Below are 27393 nucleotides of genomic sequence, written 5' to 3' on the forward strand. Positions count from 1 at the left end.
CAAAGCTGTTGTGGTTTTGTTTTGTGGCTAGGTTTGAGGTCCTCTTCTGTGACAGTGTGTAGGAGAGACCTGAAGATCATCTCACACCTCAGCTTGACACAAAATTGCAGACAGCAAAATGACAGTCAGGTAAAACATGAAAGTCTTGCTTAGCTTTTTCCACCCTTGCTGACCTATGAAGGTCAAAAGCCTGAGGGGTGCAGAAGGGTGCATGAAGTTTTGGTTGTATCATTTCTGTATCTGATAGACTTGGTTTCTACTCATTTTTCTTTGTTGAAGTATTTGATATGGGTGGGCACATGCTTGCTGCAGCAGGAGATGTCCCTTATGGAAAAGGGAGGGAACGTCTCTCCTTTGAGACACAGGTGTCAGGAACACCTTCTGTCTTGGCAGGGTCACTCTGTAAAGGCCAGTTTTTTCACCATAAGTGCACAAGTAAGGTTTTAAAACAGTGACTGGGGAGATGGGGCAGATTTACTGCATGAGTGAAGGAGATGGAGTAGTAAGGAGTTGCAAAGGTCTGGCCATTGGGATGAAGGAGAGAATGGGAAGCTGATTGTAGCAGAGGGAGCAGTAGGTGGGCAGGTGAGCAGAGTGGGAATAGCATTGGGAAGTCTTTGAGAGGCACCACTTGGAATAGGTGGTTCATTGTGTGAAGCCCTGAAAGGTGAGGAAGGCATTCAGCTTGGGGGTGGCAGGTATAGAGAAGGTACACTTGGTTTATAAATCAAGAATGGGAAGGGGGTGGTAATGAGAGACTGAAAATAGGCTGTGAAAGAGATGGGAACAGCAATAAACAGGGAGAGGATGGCAGCCTGTGGCCTACTATTAAAGCAGTGAGTGACATGGAAGGGTAGCAAATGGTTTGGGGGTGGTAGTGGCAAACCAAAGGTCCACGTAGGTTAGTTCATCTCTTACAATAAAATCTGAGTTTGCTAGGCAAAGGCAAAATAGCGAAAGCTAAGGGGTGATGTTTGTGCTAAGGCAGAGCCCTGCTCACCCCGTTCAGAGCAGTGCTCCCTGTGTGCAGTTTGTTCGCTGCTCAAGGGCTGCCGCTCCTGACCCTGCGGCTCGAGTGCCCCGGTTCCCACGCGGGCTGGCACTGCGGAGAGCGGAGCTGGGCTCAGCCCGCAAGCACCTGGGCTGGCCGGTGTCTGGAGAGGAGCTCAGCCGGCGCCCAGCGGGGATTGCTGCAGCCCGGGGAGGGATGCAGCGCTTCACGGGCAGCTGCCGTAGCCTCGGAGGAATTGGCCGCAGCCCGGAGGCAGCGGGTGGGAGAGAGCAGCGCAACGCGGACCCGCGTGGATGCGCGTCCTCGCGGGCCGAACGCAGATGATGCTTCTCGGTGTCGCTGTCTCCAGCCGTGCTCCTCGGGGCGTGCCGGGGCTCCGGCCTCTGGCTGAGCCCGCGCGGGGCGGGTCCGGCCCGGTGCCGCTGCCGCGGTGCCGGTGCCGCTCCTCGGCCCGGGCCCGCCCGCGCGGCTCAGGTGCGGCGGAAGTGACGGCCGGCGCGGTGCTGCCGGGGGAACATGGCGCCCGCGGCCGCGCGGGGCAGCGCGGAAGGTAAACAAGCGTGAGGGCGGCGGGGACCCCGGGGCGAGGCCGGGCCGGGAGCGCCGGTGCCCGGGCGGCGCGGCGGGGGCGGCTCCCGCCTCCCCCCCGAGCGCGGACGGCGGGGAGGAGGGAGCCCAGGATCCCCCCTTCTTCCTCCGCCTCCTTCTCCTCCTCCTCCCGGCTTCGCCTCAGCCATTGCCCCTCTCCGCAGCCCCCCGGCGCCTCCCTCCGCCGCCCCCGGCTGTATGGTACACGGAGCCAGGGCCCCTCTCCGCCGCTCCAGCGGGAGGAGCCGCGTCCTCAGCGCCGCCGCTGCCGAGAGGTGGGTGAAGGATCCCCCGGGCCCTCCCGCCGCCGTCGCCCGCCCCATCGAGGGCGGCCCGGGAGCCCTCCTGGCCCTCAGGGACCCTCCTCCCCGGGCTGGGGACGGCGGGCCGAGTGCTCGCGGGCGGGCTGCAGCGGGGATCGGGCGGGCACGGCGAATGCCTGGCGGCTCCGGGCCGGCCGCAGCCCCGCCGGGCCCCTCGGGTTCCTGCGGCCGCTCGTCGCGGACCCCGGGCCTGGCAGCCCCGCTTGCCGGGGAGCTCGGCCTGCGAGCTCCGCTCTCAGGGGAGCGGGGCCAGCAGACAGCTGAAGTAGGTCAGCCGAGTTCCTGCCCCGAAAATGGCCATTTTTACCTGCCCTCCCCCTCCCCCCCAGATCGTACCTGATCGTGAAAAAAGTATCCGTGATCTGTACGAGTAGAGCTAGCCAGGGTTGGTACTAGAGCTTGGATCCGTTTGGTGAGTGCTGGAACGTCACTTAGAAATTTAAAGTTCTTGCCTTTTTATTGTTAGGGGTTTGGGTTTTTTTCTTCCCCTTTAGAAGAGGAATAGGAGAATCATAAAGCTATTACTGGATAAAAGGACAGAACTACTGACTTCTCTGGCTTCCTGTGGATTTGTTATATAAACTTACCTGTAGAATAACCCAGCTCTTGCACCACCATTGCCCCAGCTCACATTCAGACCCCCTGAGCATACCACCATGCACCAACATACCTCCTGTATTTTCCCTTCCATCACCTAGAAAACATGTTTAATTTCTACCACATGTCCTATAAACTTTCCCGGTGACACTCATCTCCTTTCACTTTCCATAATTATACCCTGTGGCTGGTTTGGATGTGCACATGTGTTGATTTACCTTTCAGCAAGCAGAGCACAGCAGATAACCATTGAGCTCCCACTGGAGACATCAGACCTTTTTCATTCATATAGCTGCCAGTTTGGGGGATATGTGTAGAAATGAAATATGTTTGAGATTTCTGTTTTTCTGACAAGTGAGTTTGACATTTGGCAGTGAGGTTAAAACCTTGTGTGTCTTGAACAAAGGGCACAATTAATGTCATTTCTCAGAAGATGCTCAGAGTACTTACTAAGTTAGCAATAAGATACAGATAAAATGACAAATGGAGGGGGTAGTTTAGCAATCCTAATTTAAATTTTAAATACTTTTTAGTAATGTAGTTTGAATATTACTTGTTGCTGTTTTCCATCTTATACTAAAAAATTACAAGTCAGAAAAGATAGGATTTTTTGGTTGCTAACAGATACTTGCTACTTTTCTGTATAAAATACACTATAATTTTCTTCATAAAAATCTTCACAGTGAGAGAATCAGGCTTTATTCACACCTTTTTCTTAATTAATCTTGAAAAGATTAATCTTTCTATAAGACATATATATGTAAAAGAAGGACTGATATCATTCAGGATAGAGCACTCCTGTCCACTTTGAGAGCAATGGCAGATCTATACTTTTCAACACTACTAATCATTTACCTTTTAGGTATTAGTAATGCAAGTATTTCCAGTTAAAGATAATTCTCATTTTGGTGGATGTATCAACTATTTTATACAGGGCACCTGTTCTGGTACCAGTAAATGCAATTGCAAAGAGCCTTGAGCTGAGCTTGCTCTGTGTTTGGGAGCAGGTTTTTCTGTGCAGGTGTTGTGATGCAGTGACCTTTAGACAGATGGTTCAAGCTATCTTAGTGTCTGTGAAGTGCAGTTACAGGTTCTGGCACGCACAGAGTGAAGAATAACCGTGCTGAGCTGAGGCACAATCCAGGCTGAGTTTCAGTAGCTTTGGTTGTAACTGGTTCTGATGCTGCTGACACAGCCGTGATGACCCCAGTGCCACCAAGTGCCACTGTTGCTGTGTGCTGATTCACATTGCTCCCAGATAGCAGCACAGGCAGATTGTCAGGGCAGCTGTGCTGGTCAGCTCTGTGTCCCTGAGAAATGGGGTGTGGGCAGCTTGCAGTTCTGGCAGTCTGGTTCCTCTGCCTGGCAGTGATTGGTAAGCCCCTAACTTCTCCATTCTCAAGTAATCCAGTGCTTTTGGAATTCTCAAGATGGATTGGATGAAGTGTTAAACATGAACATACCAATGTGTTGAAGATGAATTGTTTCCCAAAATTAGTGGACTAATGACAAAAGATTTCAGATAAAACACATGGAAACTGGATGTATTGCTTTGTTCCCTACATTTGCAATTGTTGTAGCAATGGAAAACTTTGATAGCCACTGGTTATTGATCTATCCCACATGACATCACTCCTTCTGTTGCTGTTAATGAGGGATTATGATGAAAAATGGTGGACAAAATGTAATGGTTTTAGTTTTGAACCATGTAAACAAAGGTTTAATTTGGGGGATAAATTACTTATACCCTGTACATTATAATTGCATTCCTACTCAGTACAGTACACTGCATTCAAAGGCCCAGCCTTCAGCCATGTCTGCAGTTATGAACGTTTGCTAGTGTGTTCAAATACTTGTTCTGTTGTATTTCTTATGTGTCTATAACATTTGACTATGGAGAAATGTCCTCTTCCTGCAGAAAAGCGTGTTAACAAAACTAGGGTCAAAGAATTCTGCTCTAGGCAGCCTTGGCTGTGCACTCCACCAAATAAAGCACGCATAATGGCTTTAAAATTTACATTTAAATGCTTGCATTTGGTAGATGGAAGAGATTATTGCATTTTAAGTTCTATTTTAGTACTTTGTGTAACCAAAGTGTGGTTCTGTGTGTCTGGTGAAATATCCTTATGGTTGAACTCATAGATAATAGTGTTTTAGTATGTGAAAATTTGTGGTTCAGCTCGTCCACAAAGATGATTTCTTAGAATATCTATGGGATAGGTAAAATGAACAAGTACTGCATAATTAGTAAACAAAACAAATCTTGCTCGTTCTGTCTCAGCCTCCCAAATGAGTTACTAAGGAACAACAGTAAAGGAAAGCTGAAATTTTCCTTTGAGCTGGTGTGCTAGACTTGGTAAAGGACAATAAATTTCTGTCTCTAGAAACTGCATATAAGCTTACATATAACATAAAGATGCATATTCAAAGGGCCCTTTTTCAGGTAGTACTGCTTTTGGAGAGGTTTTAAATCCAGGAGGGCATGAGTGAAAAGCAGATATTGTATAGCTGGCTTCTCAATAGCCAGTGCATTTAGACTCTGTTTCTTCTGCTTGTGACTAAGAGCCTCAGACACCCTGAGGAAAGAAGGTTCTCCTTGTTTAGCAAGAAAAAGCAGTCTAGAGGAGGGTTGTCAGACTTTTATTACAGCTGCAGAATAAAGATGAGGAATCAGTGTTCCAAGTAAGTGGTTTTGCAGTTAGAGCACTGTAGAATCTAATGCATTATATGCTTAAAGAGGAAAAAATGTAAGCAACAGCTAATAAGGTTAAATGTATTTCTCTTTTGGCTTTTCAGCTGAGTCTTACTTCCTGTGCTGCATTATCCTGATCAGCTCTAATATGTGCAGAACAATAACAAATGTCAATGTACATTGCCCCCCACGTCCCCTTCATTGTTTATACATTGGAATTTTTTGTTCCAGTTTTCCTATAGACCACTGCAGGCTCCATGTCTTCCATTGGATTAAGTGTGCAGCTGTGATTTGCATGCATGAAGAAAATCTAACTGAATTTTCCATTTTTATTGAAAATATGAAAAAAAATTTGTTATGTATTGTCCTCTGGGAAATAACTGCAGCATTTGAATAGTGCTTAGAATTACATCAAAGATTGCAAGTGTGTGTGTGGGAGGAATGGCATAGCTATGCTTTAGAAAAATTACTTGGTTTGAGAGTATTTTGTATTGCTTTTTTAAATGTTTGAACTACCACACTGCTGTTTGCTTTTGATGGAGGATGTTAGCTTTAGAAATGAAGATTTTTACCAATTAAGCATAATATGCATTTAATTATCTACTTTCCCAGTTTTTGTACTATTTTAACCCGTTTGTGTATTTGCACTGGCAATGCATTTTTTTGATTTAAAGAAGAATTTATCTGCTGATAATGTGTATGGCTTTATGCCAAGAAAAGGATATTTACTCCTTTTATTTAATGCAGGGAGACAAGTAGTCCTTTTGCTTTTCACTCCTAGAATTTTGAAGCTTCTTTAGATGGTGTAAGGAGAAGTCTTACTGCTTTTGTGTCTTCCTAAGTAATCCATTAAATGCTCAATGCTGTTTAGGAGGAAAAATATGTTAATGTTGAAAACTGTAGATTTACTAAAAGTAATATCAGCAGGAATGTGAAAAGAAGGATTAAGTGATTTTTAAAACATTCAGAAATAATAGTTTCCAAGTGTTGACTCCTTTGTTACTGTTTTGGAGATTTGTGGCTGACTCAGTGTTTTAAATATTTTTTATGGAATAGCCAGTTGTAGGGAGATGTAAAAATTGCAACCCTAAAGGGTGTTCCCTGAATACAGGTGGATTTTATTTCTCTATATTTCAGTGATTGCTGCCTTGTTAGATTTAAAATTCAAAGGACAATAACATATACATGAAATTTTTTGTGTGCATATATTTTCTTATGTTTATTTAATCAGAATTAAAAAGAAGGTTGCAGAAAAATCCCCTCATCGCTTCCGTGTCTATGCAAAAGCAACAAGATCACGGATTCTCAGACTAGTTGAGGTCCAGAGGGACCTCTGGAGGTCATCTGTGCCACCTGCAGGGCCACCTAGAGCCAGTTGCCCAGGACTCTGGTGCTGGTTTGGTTGGGATTTTTTGTTTGTGTTTTGTTTGTTTGTTTGGGGGTTGTTTGTTTTGGATTTGGAGTTTTGGTTTGATTCTGTTGAGTATTATTTACTTGTTTTGCTCCTTAAAAGCAGCACTGGTGGTGCATCTACCATGTCTGTCTGCTTAACTTCACTTCCAACTTTTCCATTTTGCTTCTTGAGGGTGGTGAAAGAGGCCTTTCTTTTAGGGCCATCCCGTGTACAAGTTAATTTGTCTCCTTTTTTTGAGGAGTACCCATAATGTAATTACCTTTGTCAAAGTGAGGGCAAAGATCCTCCTGTGTGTTTGGAGCTTGCTGCTGTGGATTTTCAGTGCTGTTCAGGTACACAGATATGCACATACTCTTTTGAAGAAATCCCTTCAGAGGGATTACGTGTGTGATGGGGGATCCCATTATTTCCAGATGAATATACAATTGCTTCTGTCACTTGGGGAATGTTGCTTCATTTTTTACTTTTCTCCCCTGATACATTGTTGTGTCATTCTATTCTCGTTCTCACATTTGCAAATTCCAACTGTCCTTTCCCATTTTAAACCCTGATCATGGAACAGATGCTGAGCCAAGTCTTAGTTGGTCTCCTGAAGCTCTGTAACATCCACAGTTTACTGTCTGAGAGTCCTTGTAACCACTGAAGCTCTTGGCTGATTTCAGACAGGAGTGAGGGTTGGTTTAAGTCACTGTATGTTTTATGAAAATGAGAGGCCCATTTAAAGGCAAGTGATCATTAAATCTCTGAACAGGAAGGATGAGCTCAGCTATTATTAAACATCAGAGAACTGGGGATGGGAGGTGAGGAGTTACAAGTGCTCTGATGAAAGAGGGAAGTAAGCTGATATTGGTTCTTACCTTTTTATTTGATATCAGAAATCCAGTTAGAAAGCAAAATCCTGTAAAGTCAGGCTTTATGCTTCCTCCTCAGTTAGGTGCTTCTTTTTGAGGTGATAAAAATTAGAGAAGTGGTTCTTTCCTCATCTGCTTTTGTGTAAGAGTTGGCAACAACAAAGAAAAATATCTGATGGTAATTTTTCTTTCTGGTAGGCATTTGATGTTGAGGAATAAGAGACTCACAATAGGAGATTGCAGAGCAGTTTGCATGTTTCTCTTTGTCTTCAATGACATTGAAGGGAAAGTGCTATCTTGGATACTGGTGAGAAAGTGATTGGATTGTCAGCTTTGTTCTTTGCTCCTGCTCTTACTTCCAGGAATTTGAGTTCTGTGAGAAGGTCTTAATTGTAAAGAACACTCCCAGCATTGGCTTTATCGTGCACAGAACCCATCATCAGGCTTCAGCAGTGTGGGAGTGCTGCTAATTCCACAAGGTGTGGCTACAAACACCCATTCACCAGTTTAGTTTCGCACAGACAAAGGGTATCTCCAGTTTGGTTTTCCTGGATGTGTGCTGAGGAGTGAAGGAGAGATGATTACCCATTGATGAGTCTAATAAAATGCATTCCTGTTACAATGGCAGCAGCCAGAATGCGGTGCTTGAGGAAGTGGGGGTAAGTGGAAACTGCTCTCTGATGCTGTGAAACACAGGCCAGCCTGGAGTCACTTCTGGGTCCATAGACTTGTGTGAAGTTTTATGACCTTGAGAATCTGCAGGTTTTTCTAATGTGTTGGTATTATTTAGATTTTTACTAGTACCAAAACATTATTAACTTCATTTGTTATAGAAAATTCAGAGTTAAATGCAACAAATATCTGAGGGAAAGTTGAAGTGTAATTTAAGGTGGGATGAAGTGGAACAAAAGTAGCTGAACCAATTCTAATAGTAAATGAATGCCAAGTAGGGAAGTTGTTGCTCTTTCTCTCTCTTCCTGCACAAGTATGTGTCCTGCCCTCTGCATCAGGTTGGTTCTTGTGCCAAACCCCACAGTGTCAAGTCAGAAGTCAGCTCATTGGGAAGCAGAAAGATTTCTAGTTTTGAGGGTTTGTGTGTGCTGGGGAGTGGGGTGGTCATGTTTGTGTCATGTCATTTTCACATCTGTCCCTCCCTGTTCTTAGTTTAATTCTTAGTCATGTTTATGAGTTGAATTGACTTTCTGGAGTGGCCCAGTGAACCCCAGAAATGGCTCAAAGTAGGCAGCAGGAGCTCAGGTCCTGGAATGTGACAGAGGAGAATGCAGCTGTGGTCCTTTGGTGAATTGTGAATTGGTTCAAGCTGCGTTGGGCAACTTCACCCTACCTAAACCCAAAGAAGTTGAGCAACATTTTGAGAAGTTTCTGGATTTTGAATAGGTTTTTATTTTGATTATTGAATTGACTTCAACAGGGTAGGATCCTGCACCTCTTATATTTTTTTTTCATTTATTTGCAGTTTAATTTTAGCTTGCATATAGTAATGTTATATCTGCAAATGCTTAATGAGCAATCAAGCTTCACTAAGCCCACTATAGAGAATATTATTTTTTGTGACCTATTCTTGTCAGTGCTTCTTGTTGCCTTAGTATTTTGCACTTCATAGATCTCATAATTTAATATTAATCACTATAGTAAGAAATGGGGGGCAACATGATGGGACTGTTTTTACAGGAGAAGTGAAGTACACAATCTCAAATAGTATCTGTGAAAATGTTCATTTCCCTACAAATAACTTTTTAGTAAATTGACATAGATCTTAAAGCATAATAAATGTTGGGGGTTTTTTTAAGATCATACCATGTACAGATCTACTGAAGCTTGTTTCTGAAGTTAAGGAAATTTGGCTTCCTTTTTTTGAGACCTTTGATATCCAAGAGTGGGTGTTTTATTGCTCCCCTGAGATAAATTCTTTAGAAAGATTGAAAGGGGGAGAGGAAAAAAACCATGACAACCTTTTTAGTTCATTATATGACCATGAATTAACTTGGAGTAAGGAATCATTTTGGCAGTACTGCATAGTTATTTTTGTTCATTACCCTGTCTTTAAAATGAGAATATTTGGTTTGGGGAGAAATATTTAAAGTTTGTGTTTTAAATTATTTCCTAAGTTGGTTTTTCAGCTGTAGACAGAACAGAAAGAATGGTGAAGACTTTCAAGTCCTAATCAAAGCAATCTCAGTTAGGATTTATCTGGTCAGGAAGAGCTTGTAATATGTTATTAGAAATTATGATTTATTTTTATTTTTATTTATTTTCTTTCTTCCCCCCAGGTGATTCATGGCAGGGGACGTGGAAGGGTTTAGCTCCTCCATCCATGACACCAGTGTCTCTGCAGGATTCAGAGCACTGTATGAGGAGGGATTGCTTCTTGATGTCACACTTGTCATTGAAGACCACCAATTTCAGGCCCATAAAGCACTGCTTGCCACCCAGAGTGATTACTTCAGGATTATGTTCACAGCAGACATGCGAGAACGAGATCAGGACAAAATCCATTTGAAAGGTCTGACAGCTACAGGCTTCAGTCATGTCCTCCAATTCATGTACTATGGAACTATTGAACTGAGTATGAACACTGTTCATGAAATCCTTCAGGCTGCCATGTATGTCCAGCTTATAGAGGTGGTAAAGTTTTGCTGCTCTTTCCTCTTAGCTAAAATCTGCTTAGAAAACTGTGCAGAAATTATGAGACTTCTGGATGATTTTGGTGTAAACATCGAAGGAGTCAGGGAAAAATTGGATTCCTTTCTGCTAGAGAATTTTGTGCCACTCATGTCCAGACCTGACTTTCTTTCATATCTGAGCTTTGAGAAGCTCATGTCTTACTTGGATAATGATCATCTGAGCAGGTTTCCAGAGATAGAGCTGTATGAAGCTGTTCAGGCCTGGCTACGCCATGATAGAAGACGCTGGAGACATACGGACACCATCATTCAGAACATCAGGTTTTGTTTGATGACACCATCCAGTGTTTTTGAGAAGGTTGGTGCATTTGAAAAGCAGTAGGCAGGATTCATCATTTAGCTAGGGCAGCATGCCATTAAATAGGTAAGATTCCAGAAGCTATGCAAAGGAACAAAATGATAGCATTTATTTTTCTAATAAAGAAAAGCAGAGAAGGCAAACATCTAGAAGTGTTGTCTTTGGTTATTAGACAATAATACTACAGTGGCTGGAGAACAGGTATGTTTGCAGTACATGTTTATATGTGACTTAATATGGAAAAGACCTTTTGAAATAAGGTCACTTGTATCTAATTTGATTTTCAAACATTCTTAACTGTTTTCCACAAGTTGTTTCTTGCTTTCCAGAGGCTCTAGACCTGCACATAATATGTAGGGTGTATGTTATGATGATTGTTACCAATATAATCAAAACTAGTGACTGCAGATCTTATGTGGCTTAAGTACAGGGGAGAGTTATTCACAAATGAAAAGTAACATCTGCTCTTAAACCTGCAGAGTGTTGTTGTTGTATCTTCAGTGCTTGTGCTATTACACAGCAGTTAGAAGTAAGCCCTGATCCTGCAAAGTTACACATACACTTGGTTTTACACAAGACATAATACAATCAAAAATTACTGATGGTGTCAAATGTAATGATTTACTTTAAATATCAGAGAACCCTTTGTAACTGGTGATTTATAGTTAACTTCCATTGTATGTAGTAAGAGTTAAACGAGAACTTGCCTTTTCTACTCTTCTGTTGAAGAACAGACAAAAAAGGAAAAAAATTGTTTTCTAGTTCTTCAGAATCTCTGAATATTTATTAACAGTACAGTATTACAATACTTTGTAAGCAGTTCTCTTACAGGCCAGTAACAATGTTCAAGTTAGGAATTACTTGATCTGTGCTGTTTTAACAATATTAATTTTGTGTTAAAAGATACAACTTCAACTTCTGTATTTTTCACCTCTCAGCAAATAATAGGAATTCAGAACCCATGTTTTTGTTGTGCTTCTTACAAATTAATCTTCCATATGTTTTTACTTTAGTATCTAGTGAATCTACAGACATGGTTGTATTGGTTTTAAGAGCCACTGGATCATCTAAGCAGGTTTAATGGTTTTAAGGGCCACTGGATCATCTAAGCAGTAATTCTTATTTGTATTTCAGATTATAAGAGCTATTAATTACTTCAGACTAGTGAATTTTTATATTTTGGATTTTTTTCTGTGTGTGTGAACTGAGTATAGGAAGTAATAATACATAAAATATATTTATGATGCTATATTGGATTATAGACAGAAAATAAATACCTAAACATATTTTAGAACAAGAACACTAATGTAATGTTTATATTGGGTTAAAACATTTTTAACTAGTAGGAGCTGAACTCTGCAGGATACTGTGTAGTGTCTTGTTTTAAATAGCACTTCTACCGTATTATTACATCATTTAAGCCCTTCAGTAATAAAACCTACAGAATTCACAACATATTTTTTGAGGTTAATCTGATAAGGCAGGATTTATGTGAGTCTGCTTCAGCAGTATGAGTTTTGGGAATGCAAGCTCAAGCATCAGGCTGTCTTCAGTTAAATTTCTGTAAGTGCAAGTGAAAGTGTATGTTCAGCATTATATTTGGGTATAACTTCTGGAGTTGGTTTGGGGATCATTGGTATAAATCCTGCATACAGTGCTCCTCATGTTTTATCTTGACAGCTTCCAAATGGCCCAATAGGTACAACTTCAGGAGAGCAGTTGTTTTGAGCATGCCAGGTTATGTACTACATGTAAAAGCTTTATCTGCTAATACCCTCTCTGTTAATTGTATGTGGGAGCAGAGAAAAGCCAGTGCAGATTATGGAGTGAGACAGCTCAGCAGAGGGAAGCAGAGCTAATTATGTCATTTGTTACTGCAGCTAGGAATGCATTTGTGTTCTACCCTGGCTGGAGAGTATTAAGTTATCCAGCAGGACAAGTGACAAAGGACAACTGCAGTTGGAGCCAACATCAGAATATAGAACACTTTATTTTTTTAATAGAAGAGCATGTCTGTTCACTGTTCTGGCAGTAACTCAGGGAGAGCCTCTTTCTTCTCTGTGTAGAATGGGGAAATGGTGGTAAAACTCCCTTTTTTGGAGATCCACAAACAGAATCCCCCCTTTTCCTGAAGCCAGGACATAGTAAATGCATGAATGTACCAAATACAGTCTGAGGTTGACTCTTCCATTTCACCAAACTCTGTATTTTCTGTACACTGGCTGCCTTGTTATGTACTTTTGTGTAATCTTTCTAATACCTATTTCTCAGATGCCTGTCACTGTAGGATATAAATAGCTTATATAACTTAACTTTGCAAGTCGTGGTAAGGATACTTTTGTCTTCTTAAGCCATTCTGTTCCTTACATCACTTTTTTGGAGAGATGTACAATTTAAAAATTAAATCAGTGAGTCTAGATTAATACCTGGAGGCTGAAGTGCATTTCAAGTACACAAGTGGAGGTACAGCATGTTTGCTTACTACAGAATGTCCTGGAAAAATGGCTTCTGAACCATGAGTAGGTACTCCTTTTGTTCCTCAGCCCTTAAGGTACATGCAGATGTATGGGAAAAAATGGGAATATAAATCAAGTAAGGATTTAGGGAATAGTTGGAAAGTAAAGGCAAAGTATTTGGGGAAAAGCACAAGTTTCACTATCCGTGTGATATATCCATGTGCTTTCCTTTTTTACTAAACATTTCCGTGGCTCTGTAAGTCTTGAGGAAGTTTGGAGATAGGAGTTGGAGTGCCTTTCACCTGGATCACTGAGTTAATCTCCATGTTACTGGAGGCAACCATGTCATGATTTCCCTGAAATACACTGTTTAAGCTCCATTTAGTTTCTACTTCTCAGTGTACTACTCAGATTGAAATGTTGTTTCAAAATCTCTGTCCTTAAAACCCAGAGATTTTTTTATGTCCAGTCTGTAAGGTTTATTATGACTAGCTCATGCTTATTAATTGCTAGCTTAAATCAAAAATTTACTAATCACTAGATTCATCAGCTTCTGTTGTAGAGGTAGGATAAATAGCACATTATCTTTGAATATCTGCTGTCCTGTTCCTAGAAAATAGTAATTTTTGAGAAGATGATATTGTAATTTTATGTTACTGTGATTTTACCTTTCCTAAGTGTGTTGAATTTTTTTTCCCATTTACCTGCATTTCTAGTAATAGATGTGTATCTACTTACACAACTTTGTTTGCTGAAGTGTAGAATAAGAAGTGTGGATGAAGTTAGGGGCCCCTCTTATTGTAAATAGGTGCTGTGCTCAGTATTTTTGGGTGTTAAGATTACTGTTAATGTGAATAGATTTGCTATCAGTATTTATTACATGCAGAGCTTCTTAATTGTGGCATATGGATTTTTGATTCCACTCTCATTTGAGAGGTTAGATTGAGTTAGACTCCAGCTTGATTTTGACAATTTCTCTTTCCAGCTTCTAAAAAGGAACAGCTGAGTAATCAATTTGAGGGCACTGTCCTTGCTGCACAGAGGCTGTGCCTTTCTATGGTTAGGCTGAAAACACTTAAGTTATTTCTATTCTTGCAGAATAGCCCTTCAAAGCCCTTCACTGGTACTGAGCAGTTCTCATACCAGCTTATAATTGTGGTTAGAATATGGCCAGAGATTAATAGATGTGAAAATAATAAGGATCCTTGTTAGTGGAGTTGATAGATCCTTAGTTTTGGTTCAGGTTAATCTCTAGTAAAATAAGTTTAGGGTTTTGTTTTGAGTAAGAATTTGGTTATTAGAAATGTGATCCAGATGCCATCATTGTTCATTGGAAAGGTGGAGCATTGCTTCTGTACTCCTGGTAGCTGAGTTTGAGCTGCATCACACATTCAGAATTGGCAGGCTTAGGAAACATAAGCTCAATAAGTTGGAATCTTTGAAACAATTCTCTGTTTACATGACTAGAGATGATAAAGTGACATTATGAGCCATCGAGATTTTTCTGTGCTTTTGTTTTTGTTTGCGGGTTTTTTACCAGTCCTACAGAAGGAAGCAAGTTAATAGCCACCCCATAAAATAACATACTAAAATTTAGTTACCAGGTGCACAAATAATAGCTGTTTAGTTTGGGTAGTTCAAAAGAAGCCTTTTTTTTCTGATTTTTAAAGCTTTTTCTTATATACCTAAGTAACAAGAATACAAATAGAGCAGTAGCTGTAACTGGTTGTATGAGGAATTTTTTTTTAAGTCTGTATACTGAAATCAGATGTGTTACAGAACATGTACCTTGCATTTCATTGCTCTTCCTGCAGCTTATTAATGAGCATAATTGGTTTTGGGGAGGGGGAAAGCTGATGAACATAATGTGGGACACAGCTGATCTTTTGTGGAGATAACTTTTCAAATTAGAAAGTAATAGCTTAATTTTTTGTTTTACTTTTTCATATAATATAAATGGAAGATTCTGAGACTTCCAGAGCTGCTACAACTAGAAAAGCATGCATTCAATACAGCAGAAAAATAGGCAATGGTTAATCACTGCATTAACTTGGAAAGCCAGCACTTTTTATGGAGTGTTTCACTGGTTTAAAATAAAGAGAGGAAATGCATTAAAGCTCAAATGCATTGGAGGGATGCCCCAGGGGGCAAGTAAAGGGATGGATGTTTTTAATTATTTTTACATCTTTTATTATGGAATAACACATTTGATTTTGTTTATGCTGTTCTCAATCTGTGTAGCAGAAAGACTGACTGTGAACCACTGGTAGTTCATACACTGAGATAGTTCCTATTCTCCATCTCTGGAGATCTTGTGGAAACTCTTACATAGGTTTTGTCCCAGCATAACCTCTTTAAGAGGGTTTTCTCCAGAAAATTAAAGAAAGAATTGTAAAGAATGTAAAGAAAATCACATAAGCAAAGCTTTAGACTTGGATTAAATTCCTTTTTTAGCAGGTATGACTGGGGTTGATAACCAAGTCCAACTTAAAATGCCTCTGAGACCCTTCAGCAAGATAACAGAACAGTTTAAAGAAAAACTTTGAAAATGCTTTGAAGCATTTGTATTTTTTTAAAAATTCAGAGTTGATGATGTACTCTTTAGGAATGCACATTTGTTTTACTTCAGGGTTCCTGACAATTGCTGTACATTTCCATCTGTTCTGCTGAAATCTGTGTGTTCTGTTTGAGTGTTGTTTATTGTGGACACATTCCTTCCAGAGCTTCTCCATTGGAACTTAACAGGAAAATTGGTCTGTTGATAAGCACTTTGGTATTTGCTGATCAGCTCCTACTTACAGGTAGTGGCAGAGCCTGCTTTTGAAAGCTGAGGGCTTTCCTTCTGCATGTTTTGGGTGCCACAGAGAAGTTCCTGCAAAAGGCCATGGACATTCATCTGCTGACATTCACAACTTACAGTTGTTTTAAATACCAAAGCACCTAAATTTTAATGCTTCTCTTTTTTGATTATATACACAAGTAATGAAAATTACTGTAAAATTACTTGAAAGTGTAGGCAGAGGGTTTTTCTTACGAGGGGCTGAACAGGGCTTTCAAATATTTCTAGAACATTTCATAATGTGTGACTGAAAGTGGGTCAAATGACCTACATTTGCTTTGTTTTCATTTGCATTGAGCAAGGGTGAGCAGTCTCTGCTTTCCTATAGGCATATCCTAACAGTCATGATTTGAGCCTAAGGAGAGGTACTGCTCCTGAATGGCAGAGGTTATGCTGCTGGAAGGTGGATGCCTAAAACCAGGGATATTTTTCCTTGACAGCCAAGTCTAGGAATGCTCCAGTTACCTTTTCTTACCAGTCAATCACTCTTGTTTTGTGGGATTTTTTTTTCTGCATATTGTAAGAATTGCTAGTGCTTGTGTATTTTCATGTTCAGCTCTTCCAACTTGTGCTTGTCGAAGCTTCCCCGTGAACTGCAGTCACAGAGGGGTGTTAATAACTGGGAGTTGCATTTGCTCCATCATGTCTTTTTCATTTAAGGTAAGAGCTTGAGGCTTTGCTTTGACATGAGTGCCTTTGTCAAGATAAGCAGTAGTAAACTAATAGATAGATTCCCTGGTCTCGAGGGTCCCTCTCTGGAATTAGAGGCACTCCTTGTTTCCTTTGGCATGCTCTCATGGGGTGAGATTTAGGCTATGTGGAGGAGTACAGTGATGAGGTTGTAGGCTTATTTTAATTCCAGTTTCTGGCTGGCATTCCAGTTTCTAGATCTAATAACAGAGTTGTAAATGCTGAGGGAGAAGGAAAAAAATGTCCATCTCTGCCAGGCTTTACTGATATGCTTCACATTGTAAGTATGTTTATCCTGTTGTCTTCCATAGTTGTCCAAGAAAACCTGAACTGCAAATAAGTGGAAAAAAGAGAATTTATATTTTTATTTAATGCCAAAGAGGATAGCTCCAGTTTGGGAATACCTGAAGTGGTCCTGCTGGTTTAGAATTTGAAAGTTTCTTTTAAGGATAAAGTAGCCCAGCCACTATTCTTTGTTATTTTAACTTCCTTTTAAATTTTTTTTAACCTTTATATGTCACCATTTTTCTGTGCTGTGGTTCTCCCTGCCAGCATATTTTCTGTAATTTATGTTCAGTCTTTTCAGTCAGGCAAGGTGTATGGTTTATTCTAACAAATATCATATGAGCAAATCTGTCTTTGTATGATATATTATTTATTTGCAACAAGAAAATAGAGCTGTTGTTCCCAGAAGAGTTGAGTTTGCTGTGGATTTTCTGTGAGTACCATACCTGAGTAGACCTTTTTGCTCCAAAATCACTCCTAGTAAAAACAAGAAAGAAAACAAGAAATTCTAGTAAAAACTAGAAAGAGGCTGGACAATGCTTCAAGAATAATATATATGATCTGCATATGACCATCCTCCTTTTTTTCAGACAAAGATAAGTTGAACTTGTCAAAATTAAAGGGGAGGAAAGAAAAAGTATAAATGAAAACATCCAAGTCACTGTAACTCTTGAGCAATACATTGCTTTACAATAGTAGGTTAATATTTGGTTTTCTTTTTGAAATCTTTTGTTTCAAACTGTCCCAAAACTTGTGCAAATTGTGTTCAATAATAGCAGTTCAAAAGATTTTTTTAAACAATCACTCTTTGACAGCAGAATGTCTTAATTACTATGCAAGGAAGATATGATTACCAGATGGCTAACAAAATTTTAATGGTATGTGTTTGTGGAACAAGCAGCTACTTTATTCACAAGATATAAAGAACAATAATTTCCAAATTACTTTCCATATATGTCAAAATTGATACCACCACCCCTGAGGTATGTGTTCTTTGGGATAGGGGATAGGAGGAGGTGGGGTAAAAGATAGTTCAAAATAGTAGCTCCTGGTGTTACCTTGTGATCACTTGAAATTTCAGAGTGGCCTCTGATTTTTTTTTTCAGAGCATTGCTTCTTATTTGGAGCTGGTGAATACTAAAGGCTTTTAGACTGTTTGAAAGCAATCCAATTTTACGTGAAAGAAACTGGGATTTCGGATCAAATCAGGTTGAGGGTTTTTGGATTTGGCAACATCTAGCAGGTTTTGATTTGCTTTAGAAGTGTGATTCAGAATGCTGTGCTACACCAGACTGTACAAGCAGAGTGAGGCCTCTGAAGAGATTCCCACGGTGAGCTGAGGACTGCCTTGAGCTAGATTAATTAAAATGTTCAAGACTGGAATGTGTTTTGGAATGGTCTCAGGACCAGCCTCAGGCACTTGAATTGGCTTAGATAGTGGAAAGGGTCCCAGAAGGAATTCTTATTTTTCCCTGTACCTGCAATTCCAATAAAACTGAGCAGGGATGGCTTTTAGGTTGTAACTCTCACCTGGGAAATGGAAGTTCAAACCTACCTCTGCAATTTGCCAAAGAAATGCACAACCGAAGGATTATAGGTGGAGATGTTTCCTTCTTGTGTTAAAGGCATGTGTTAACGTGGAGACTCATGGAGGGGAAGCCATAAACCATGTTGGTGCAAGCACATATTCTGAAGGAAGGTGGTTGGGTACCTTCCCTTCCCACCCCATGGCAATTAAATAGCCCTGTGAGCAGAGCCTGGCATTGAGAGCTCAGGCTTAATTTATGAGAATTCAGAAAAAAACCAGACTAGAGTAGACCTTGGTAACCACAGAATGGGTGTGTAGAGTGTTGAATGGGTGTGTAGAGTGTTGTTGAAACCCAGGAAATGTTGGAATTTTTAATTTGGGTACTTTATCGAATTAAGCAGAAGATTAACAGAAGCTGTTTTCAGGAGAAGGAATAATGATTCTTAGGCTTGGGGATTTCAGTTGTGCCTAATTCCAGCATAAATTCTGCATGTGATTATTCTGGGGAAAATGTTAGTCACTGCTCTTAATCACTAAATTGCCTTCTGGATTTTGGATAACAATACATCAGTTTAAACCTTCATGCATAAATGCAATTGCTCTCAAGATTGCCTGAATGAAACAAAGTAAAATAATCTTCTAATGACACATAGTGATTTAGGTTTTCTGGATTGTTTCTCTTGGTCAGAATTTTAATATCTTTTAAATGTATTCATAGGTAAAAACATCAGAGTTTTACCGATACTCCCGGCAGCTGCGACATGAGGTTGACCAAGCCATGAATTACTTTCATAGCGTTCACCAACAGCCTTTGATGGAAATGAAATCGAACAAAATTCGTTCTGCCAAACCCCAGACTGCAGTATTTAGAGGAATGATAGGACACAGTATGGTAAACAGTAAAATTCTTCTCTTGCACAAACCGAGGGTCTGGTGGGAACTAGAGGGTCCTCAAGTACCTTTACGACCAGACTGCCTCGCCATTGTCAATAACTTCGTGTTCTTGTTAGGTGGGGAAGAGCTGGGGCCAGATGGCGAGTTCCATGCTTCATCCAAAGTGTTTAGGTATGACCCAAGACAGAACACTTGGTTACGAATGGCAGACATGTCTGTGCCACGCTCTGAGTTCGCTGTCGGAGTGATTGGCAGGTACGTTTATGCAGTGGCTGGCAGAACCAGGGATGAAACGTTTTACTCCACTGAACGCTATGACATTACTGAAGATAAATGGGAATTTGTGGATCCCTATCCAGTCAATAAGTACGGACATGAAGGGACTGTGCTTGGTAACAAGTTGTATATCACTGGTGGAATTACATCATCTTCGACGTCTAAGCAAGTGTGTGTGTTTGATCCCAGTAAAGAAGGGACGGTAGAGCAGCGAACACGGAGAACTCAAGTGGTCACTAACTGTTGGGAGAACAAATGCAAAATGAATTATGCGAGATGCTTTCACAAAATGATTTCTTATAATGGTAAGCTTTATGTCTTTGGTGGTGTCTGTGTGATCCTGAGAGCTTCCTTTGAATCTCAGGGATGTCCATCCACAGAGGTTTATGACCCCGATACCGACCAATGGACTATACTGGCTTCTATGCCAATAGGTAGGAGTGGTCATGGTGTAGCTGTTCTGGACAAGCAGATAATGGTTCTTGGAGGCCTTTGTTACAATGGTCATTACAGTGATTCAATTCTCACTTTTGATCCAGAGGAAAACAAATGGAAAGAAGATGAATATCCAAGGATGCCGTGCAAGCTGGATGGCTTACAGGTCTGCAGCCTGCACTTCCCTGAGTATGTTTTGGAGCATGTTAGACGTTGCAGCTAAAACAGAATGAACAACCCAGTCAAATACAAAAGAGCTATACTAATTTGTTGAAAAAAATTACAAACCAATTGAATTCCTGCAGAGACTTTTCCTTCTGTATAAGAACAATGGCCAAATGCTCAAGAGAAACAGGATGTACAGGCAGTGTACTTACCAAGTTTATTAGAAAAGGTGATAGTTGGTCTGACCTTGTGAAAACTTTGTTGTTTTTTTTTAATAAATGTAATTGTAAGTATGAGAAAAAAATATATTTTTGAGTCTGCTTTTTTTTGGTAACATTTTATGTCCACGATGTGTTCTGGTTTTTTTAATGGCCATTATACCACTATGCTTTTGAAATAAGTTCAGTTTGACAAAAATATTTGTGAAAGGAAGACAAGAAAGATGTTACTTTCATTTTTTATTGAGCATCAAAGTACAGCTCATCACATGTACTTGGGTACAGCCAGGTATAAAGTAACAAGCCAACCATTTCTGTATTTTATGTTGTCTTTTAGATGCTTTTCCTATTGACTGCAAAGTACTCTCAAATCTACTAGGTGTTTTTGTTTCCCCTTATTTACTTTGGAAAATGATTTTAACCCTTTTGCATGACCCTTTTCCTGGTTTTGTATGGCTGTACCAGTAAGTCTGCCAAAATGCAAATTACACATTTTCTACTAAATTGAAAACAAAGCATTTTTATATTCAAAATACTATTTCTATGCTGCCTTCTATTGTCTGTGTTGTGTTTGTTGGTGAGTAAAAAGATGTATACACACATGTGCATACACTGTAAAAACTGTATATAAATGCATCTTTTTATGTGCAGTTACAATATTATATTTTAACTAGTGCACAGATTCAGCCATATCTGTTGAATTTAGGGTATTCTTTCATGAGCTAAATAGTTCAAAGTTCTGAAGTGAAACTGGAAGCCTCATTTGGTATCAAAGTATCTTTAGTATATACTGATTGATCCAGTAACCTTAAAGTCTTTATATTGTTGCTACATAATGAACTGTTGGTTATTTGTTATTTTATGAATTATTTTTTAAAAAGTAAACTCATTTTACCTGAGTTTCTTTGTGGTTTCAATGTGCTGCCCAGTTTTCTTTTTTTGTTGAAATTGAAAACGTCAATAAGCAAATGCTCAGCACTGCTGTAACCCACAGTTATTTTTGGAACTGGATACTGGATATGCTACAGTTTATTGTCAATACTTTATTATACTCACACTTCAATATGAGTACTCATATTGAAGTGGTATATTATTATTATTATTATTATTATTATTATTATTATTTAATTAATAACTGGTAAGAACTACTGTGTTTGGAAAATGTGGAGTTAGGTGATTGGTTTGTTAGTATAATTTCTGCTTCTTTTATAAAAACCTACACAACTATGGCTACTGACCTTGGAGTGCCTGAATAGAGATGGCTGGTCCAAGAGGGCTTTGACTATTCCATTGTGCTAACTTGCAGGTATAAATGACAGTAAATGGATAAGAATTATCTGCCGAGACATAAATAATAACAGTAACTGCATTTGGACTGTCTTTGTGGATGTAAATTAGCCACTTCTAGAACCCACAGGAGAGATCTGGTGAAGCTGAAGGCTCACATGTAGTTCAGATGCTGAAACATGAGCTGCATATTTTGTAAAATCTTATGCTGCTGTGTTTCATTTTAAGCAATAGACTTTACTTTATATGCAGCAATGCAAAACCACTTTATTCAGCATCTTCCAGTCAGAATTCACTGTAGAAAAGGAATGTACAGTACTCAGGGAGTTCAAAAGAATGCACTTACAAAGGGACCAAAATCACCCTAAATTTTCTATATAAAAATAACATCTGCTTGTGTAAATGAAATTTCAAATAATAGAAGTTAAAACAATGTGTAAAACTTCTCATATTGTGTTCCTGTATCTTTGTAGGAATTATGTTTTGGGTTGAAATGTGAGTATTTGGAGCTATATGGCAAGTCAGCAGATTTTTTAGGGTTTGTTTATTGTTAGAAATTATTTATTAATTGAGTATATTCATATGTTTTAAAAGGAGGAGGGAATGTTTGCCATCATAGCTGTAGTGATAAATTATTTACACCAGAAGGGACTGGACCAAATATTGATATTCAGCCTTCTGATGCAGACTAGTTTGCAGCTAAATTTGTCTTTTTTAATAAGAATTCAGTTTACTGAATTAGAAATCTAATTTACTTTCTTGATAGCCTAACTTAAAAAAATGTGGCTTACACTAAAACCTCAGTTTCACTGTGAGACGTGTGTACATCACCTTACATGGGGAGAGAGAAACTGACTCTGGTAGGTGCTGGCTGTGTGCTGACTGTACATAGTTCATGGAATATTGGAGCACAAGAGGAAAAAAAACAGGTTGAGGGATTTTTGTTTGTTTGTTGGGGTTGGGGTTTTTTTGTTGGTTTGTTTTGGTGCTTTTGTTATTATTTTTTTTGTCACCAGCTCATTTCTTAATGGGGCAGCAAGCTGATCCTATGTGAGGCAGCTGTCAAGGGCACGTTACATAGAGTAGAGCACTTCACTTTATGTGGGGCCAGTGCCAGTGTGGGGAGCAGCCCTGGCTCTGGATATCTGGTGTTCAGGAGTCAGATATCTAAGAGACATGGCCAAGATTTTATTAAAAGTAGTAATAAGGATAGGGCTGTCTCAAGTTACATTTTTGAGACTGCATTTAAGCACCCTCTGAAGCTCTGTGCACTCAGCAGCTGCCACTAAAGTCATTGGTGAGTGCTGACACTTGAAAAATGAAGAACCAGATGGGTTTTGGTGCTCTGCTTTTAAGCTCATGTTTATCTTCAGATGCCCAGTTCTGAAAGATCTTGTTCAGGATTGTAGTTGTAGTTCAGTGAAATTATAATTGAACTGTTGGTTTCAGCTTCCCTGAAGCTGTGTCTCCATTGAGAGGTTGGCTATAAGCTTTCCAGCATTAGGGATGCTTGGAATTTGCTTGGGATTAGAATGGTGGGGATATGTGAGAATGTTTTGTCAGTTTACGTATCTACTGTGCTTTCATTGTTTCAGACCTGAAATATAAAAATTACCTTCACTTCTCCTTTATACTGTAATGGAACTTTTGAAACAGTTACTTTGCAGTTACTTTGGTTACTTGGAGGGATATTTTTAATTGATTTTTTTTTTTTTATGTTTGCTCTTAGTATTTCACTCCAGATGATTTAGTACCTTAATAGGAACAAACCTAAGATGGTTGATAAGAATTGTCTGTTACTATCAAATTTGGAGCATTATGGTCAGATTAAGATGGGTTTTAAAAAACATTTTCATGCCTCTCATTTGTCAAGGAATAGCTAAGTTATGATCTTTGGTTATTAGATTAGGGGAGGTACTCCTATTCCCATCCCATAATGGAATACCAGCAAATCTAATGTCACCCACATATTTAAAATGCAACATATGACTTGCTTTGAAAAGCAAATGTACTTGCCTTTTTTTAGAAAAGTGGACATAATGAGTTACAATCTAGGGGTTTTTTTTCACATCTATAGAAAAAATATATCAGCTTCATTTCTTAATTTAGCAACCAACTTCAGGAAGAAATTTTCTTTTCAAACGAGACAATGGACAAAAAGCACAGTGTTCCTGAAAAGGGACTGGATACTGCCAGTTCCCATTTCACATGCTCCTAGGTCTGGTTTTAGGGGACAGATTTTTTTTTTTAATAAGTACTGCATAAAGAAAAAAATAGCTCGCTTTCTACCACAAAGCGTTGGTAGTTTCATTGTGGGGAGGCATCAGCTGGCAAAAAGAAACTTTAGGTATTTTTTTCCCCATGAATTCAGCTGGAAGAAGACCTTGGTTTTGCAGAGGTCCTGCTGTTTCAGAAAGCACTGCTAGCAAGTGGCAGCATATGAGCTACCTGGCAACCTGCTTTTATGTTACTTCTGAAAAATGTGGATGCCCTACTTCTGCAGTGTGATAGCTGTCCTGTTAGAACGAGCTCTGAGGGTTTGACTGCAACACTTCCCTGGTTCCTGAGCTTTGCAGCTGTTGATTCTTGAGGCCCTCTAGCTTTAGAATCCCAAGTGCTGCATTTCCTCATGCTGAGAATATGGTACCTACTTGTGTCAGGGATGAAGCTTCACTTGACACTCAGGAAACAAAGATAAAATTCAGCAGGTGCAAATTGAAACTGATGTAAAAAACCCTATTGCTTAACTCATGATGTCCATTCTTTAGCAAAGGGAGGGTAAGCATTGTGGGGAGACACTAACATTTCTTTAAAATAAACTTGTAGTTTGTGTCAGCCTGCATTTGTCAAAGTCTATTTAGAAGTAGTTGCATTTGTAGAGATATTTTGCCTTTTTAATATACTTTTTCTTAAAGAAATTAATAGTGAATTGGGCCTCAGATTCTTCTAACACTTCAGATGTGGACTTCACATATGTGAATAGTCCAATACAAAGAAACAGAAAACTCTAAGATAGTTAAAGGAAAACATGTAAGCACATGTGTTACTCAGCCTGTGCTTAAGAGTTTATAGGGTTGGGGCCATCAAAGAAAACAGCCCTCCTGCTAATAAATATATATATATATATATAGGTGGTGAAGTTACTTGAATAAGCATCTGTCACACGTGGCAGGGTTTACCGAAGGAGAGTAAGAAAGAACATAACTGGAAAACACATCATCTGTTTAAACAGAGCTTGCTGGTGTCCTGTAGCTAACATTCTGAGATTTTCATGTTTGTTAAACAACTAAAAGCTGCTTAAAATAAATGCTAATGACTACTTTTGCATCTATATTCTATTTTTGAAAGTTGGTGAGTAACTTGAAAATTTCCATTTTGTGTGGGTAAACTTCATAAAACAGTTGTGTGTGGCATGTGGCGGAAAAACTAATTTGTTTTGAGCACAGCTTTCCTGTGTGTCCCTCTACTAATTTTTTTACACTTCTCTAAGTTCAATTTATGTAATCTTTTAAAAATAGCTTTCAAAAATCAATTTTAAATACTTATTGGATTAATATTATGTTGGTAGCTAGGGGGAAATAATTTCTATTTGCCGATAGTGTTTATTTATGGCTCTGGTAGAAAAATCTTACTGTAAGTCTAGGAAATGAAGTGCTCTGTAGGACTGTAAAGTTAGCTATATTTAGGGGGGCTTTTATTACCTCAGAGGGACCCACCTAACTTTTATGTCAGTGTTGGAGCAGGTGAAGGGAAGAGTGAATTATGTTTTTATGTTAAATATTTTTCCCTACATATTGTTATTTTTGTAGATCTTTCTAAAATAAATTATTATATGCTGGAGATTGCAATTCCACTATAATATCCCACAATTCCAGTGTACAATATCAGATTGTTTGTATTGAAAAGAATGTATTTGATAAGTTAACAGGAAAAGTTATTTTCAAATTGTACTGTGTTTGTGTCTAGCTATTGGAAATACTTTTCCTATAGAAAATCAAAATTATATGTATATGTCCTCATATATACATTTGGATTACCTGTCTAATGATTACCCTAGGACTACTATAAACTTATCTAAATAATTTAAGAATTGCCTCTTTTTAACTGTTTTAAAGCATTTTTTCTTGTCCTTTTTTTTTTGGCAGAAAGTAATTTTCCCTTGCTATGGATACAGTATGCTCAGACTTGCATATGTGCTCTGTTTGGGTTTCAAACTGAAAAAAATGTATAAAATGTGTATAAAGAAAAGTGTAAATAAAATATTTTTAATCTTTAAACACTCTTGTGTAAACTTTGTAGTACTCAAAAATGTAGTGGACCTGGATGTGACTGTGTTCACAGGGGTTCTTGGATGAGGGAAGAGACAAGAATGTTGACTCCATGTTCAAAAGGCTTGATTTATTATCTTATTTTATTTATTTATTTATTTATTTATTTATTTATTTATTACATTGTAACTATACTAAAAAGAAAAAGAAGGACAAGGTTTTCTCAGAAGCTAGCTAAGCTAAGAATAGAAAAGAAAAGAATGATAACAAAGGCAGCTCTCTCAGACTGTGTCCGAGATAGCTCAGTCCTTGATTGGCCATTAATTATAAACATCCAAGATGGGCCAGTCACAGGTGGACCTGTTGCATTCCACAGCAGCAGATAACCATTGTTTACATTCTGTCTCTGAGGCCTCTCAGCTTCTCAGAAGGAAAAATCCTAAAGAAAGGATTTTTAGTGAAAAGATGTCTGCGACACCTGGATTATCTTCTCCAGGGCTTCAGAGATTACTCAGTTAAACAGCTCTTCAAAACTGTCTTGCTGCAATGTCTATGTAAGATTTTGTTCAAGTTGTCCCATCAAGTTGGATGTGCTTATATAAGCAATTTCAGGCTCTTCTCTTTAGCTGTATTTCAGTCTCCCCAATCCTAACTGCTGTTCTCCCCAATCTTAATTATCTGTTCACTCTGCATTTCAGGCTTGAACGAATGTTTGGAGTTGACTTGGTTGTTACATTTGTCCCCTGGTGTGGAGTTCTGAATTCAAACTGCTGAGGCTGAACAGCCAGGGCAGCCTTTGGTGCTGGTCAGCAGCCAGGAGAGAGGTTCCCTGCTCTGGGCTCCCAGACCAGGTGTTCATCTCACCCCTGGAGCTCAGAGTGCTACAAGGCCAGGTTATATTTCCTAACATTTCCTGTAACAGGAGGGGGAAGCTTCATTTCAGGATTAAAGTGTCAGATCAGCATTCAGTGCCAGGGAGGAGGAGCAGGGTGGGAGGGCAGGTAAAACAGGTTATAATCCTATTTTCTCAAGCAGTCTGATGAAAGCCTTCCTTGTCAGTCCACTGCCACACTTTTACTTTCTCTGTCACTGTTTTGTCAAGTCTCTCTCAGATCAAAGCCCCTGGTTTAAAAGTCTGCTGTCAAGAATATTTGAAAATAGCTGTGGTGTCTTTATTTTTTTCAATATTGAGTTCTAAAATAGCATTTTAATTTTATTTTAATAATTCAAATTACTTTAAACTGCATTTGCATAAAGTAACTTTCCCCACCCCCTCCTCCTTCCTCTCCTTTTTTAGTAACTTTTCTTCATCCTACACAGTGTACTGTTTAATGGGAGAATGCTGTGGATGAATAAAAGGGAGGAAGGGCCACTTTTAATTGTAATATGTACCTATTTTGAGTTCAAAGGGAGGCTAAATGCATTAGACTGACACAGTGGAAGATGATAATCTCTTCACACTGTAGATATTACTTACATTTGGTTTTATTTGCCTTTTTAATTTCCCTTCTCAGTGAGCCAGGTTGAATTTTTGGCAATACCTTATTTCCAAGATGTCACAATGCCTGACTT

At 39.4% G+C, this 27393-nt stretch overlaps 1 protein-coding gene across 2 annotated transcripts; it reads left to right on the forward strand.

Annotated features, from left to right (window-relative positions):
• The first annotated feature begins 1423 nt into the window (after nt 1-1423).
• On the forward strand, nt 1424-25830 carry KLHL15 (kelch like family member 15). 2 transcript variants are annotated; one of them, XM_071430380.1, is made up of 3 exons: nt 1424-1562; nt 9769-10480; nt 18997-25830. In XM_071430380.1, the coding sequence occupies exons 2-3, from the start codon at nt 9776-9778 to the stop codon at nt 20104-20106; spliced, it is 1815 nt and encodes a 604-aa protein (XP_071286481.1). In that variant the 5' UTR covers nt 1424-1562; nt 9769-9775; the 3' UTR covers nt 20107-25830. The 2 variants fall into 2 exon arrangements, with proteins under 2 accessions (XP_071286481.1, XP_071286479.1); XM_071430378.1 differs by lacking the exon at nt 1424-1562 and adding an exon at nt 1741-1875.
• Nucleotides 25831-27393: the final 1563 nt, after the last annotated feature.

This window comes from Agelaius tricolor, unplaced genomic scaffold, assembly GCF_023055355.1.
Source record: "Agelaius tricolor isolate 1412-34295 unplaced genomic scaffold, bAgeTri1.0.p SCAF_7, whole genome shotgun sequence".
NCBI classification, from domain to species: Eukaryota; Metazoa; Chordata; class Aves; order Passeriformes; family Icteridae; genus Agelaius; species Agelaius tricolor.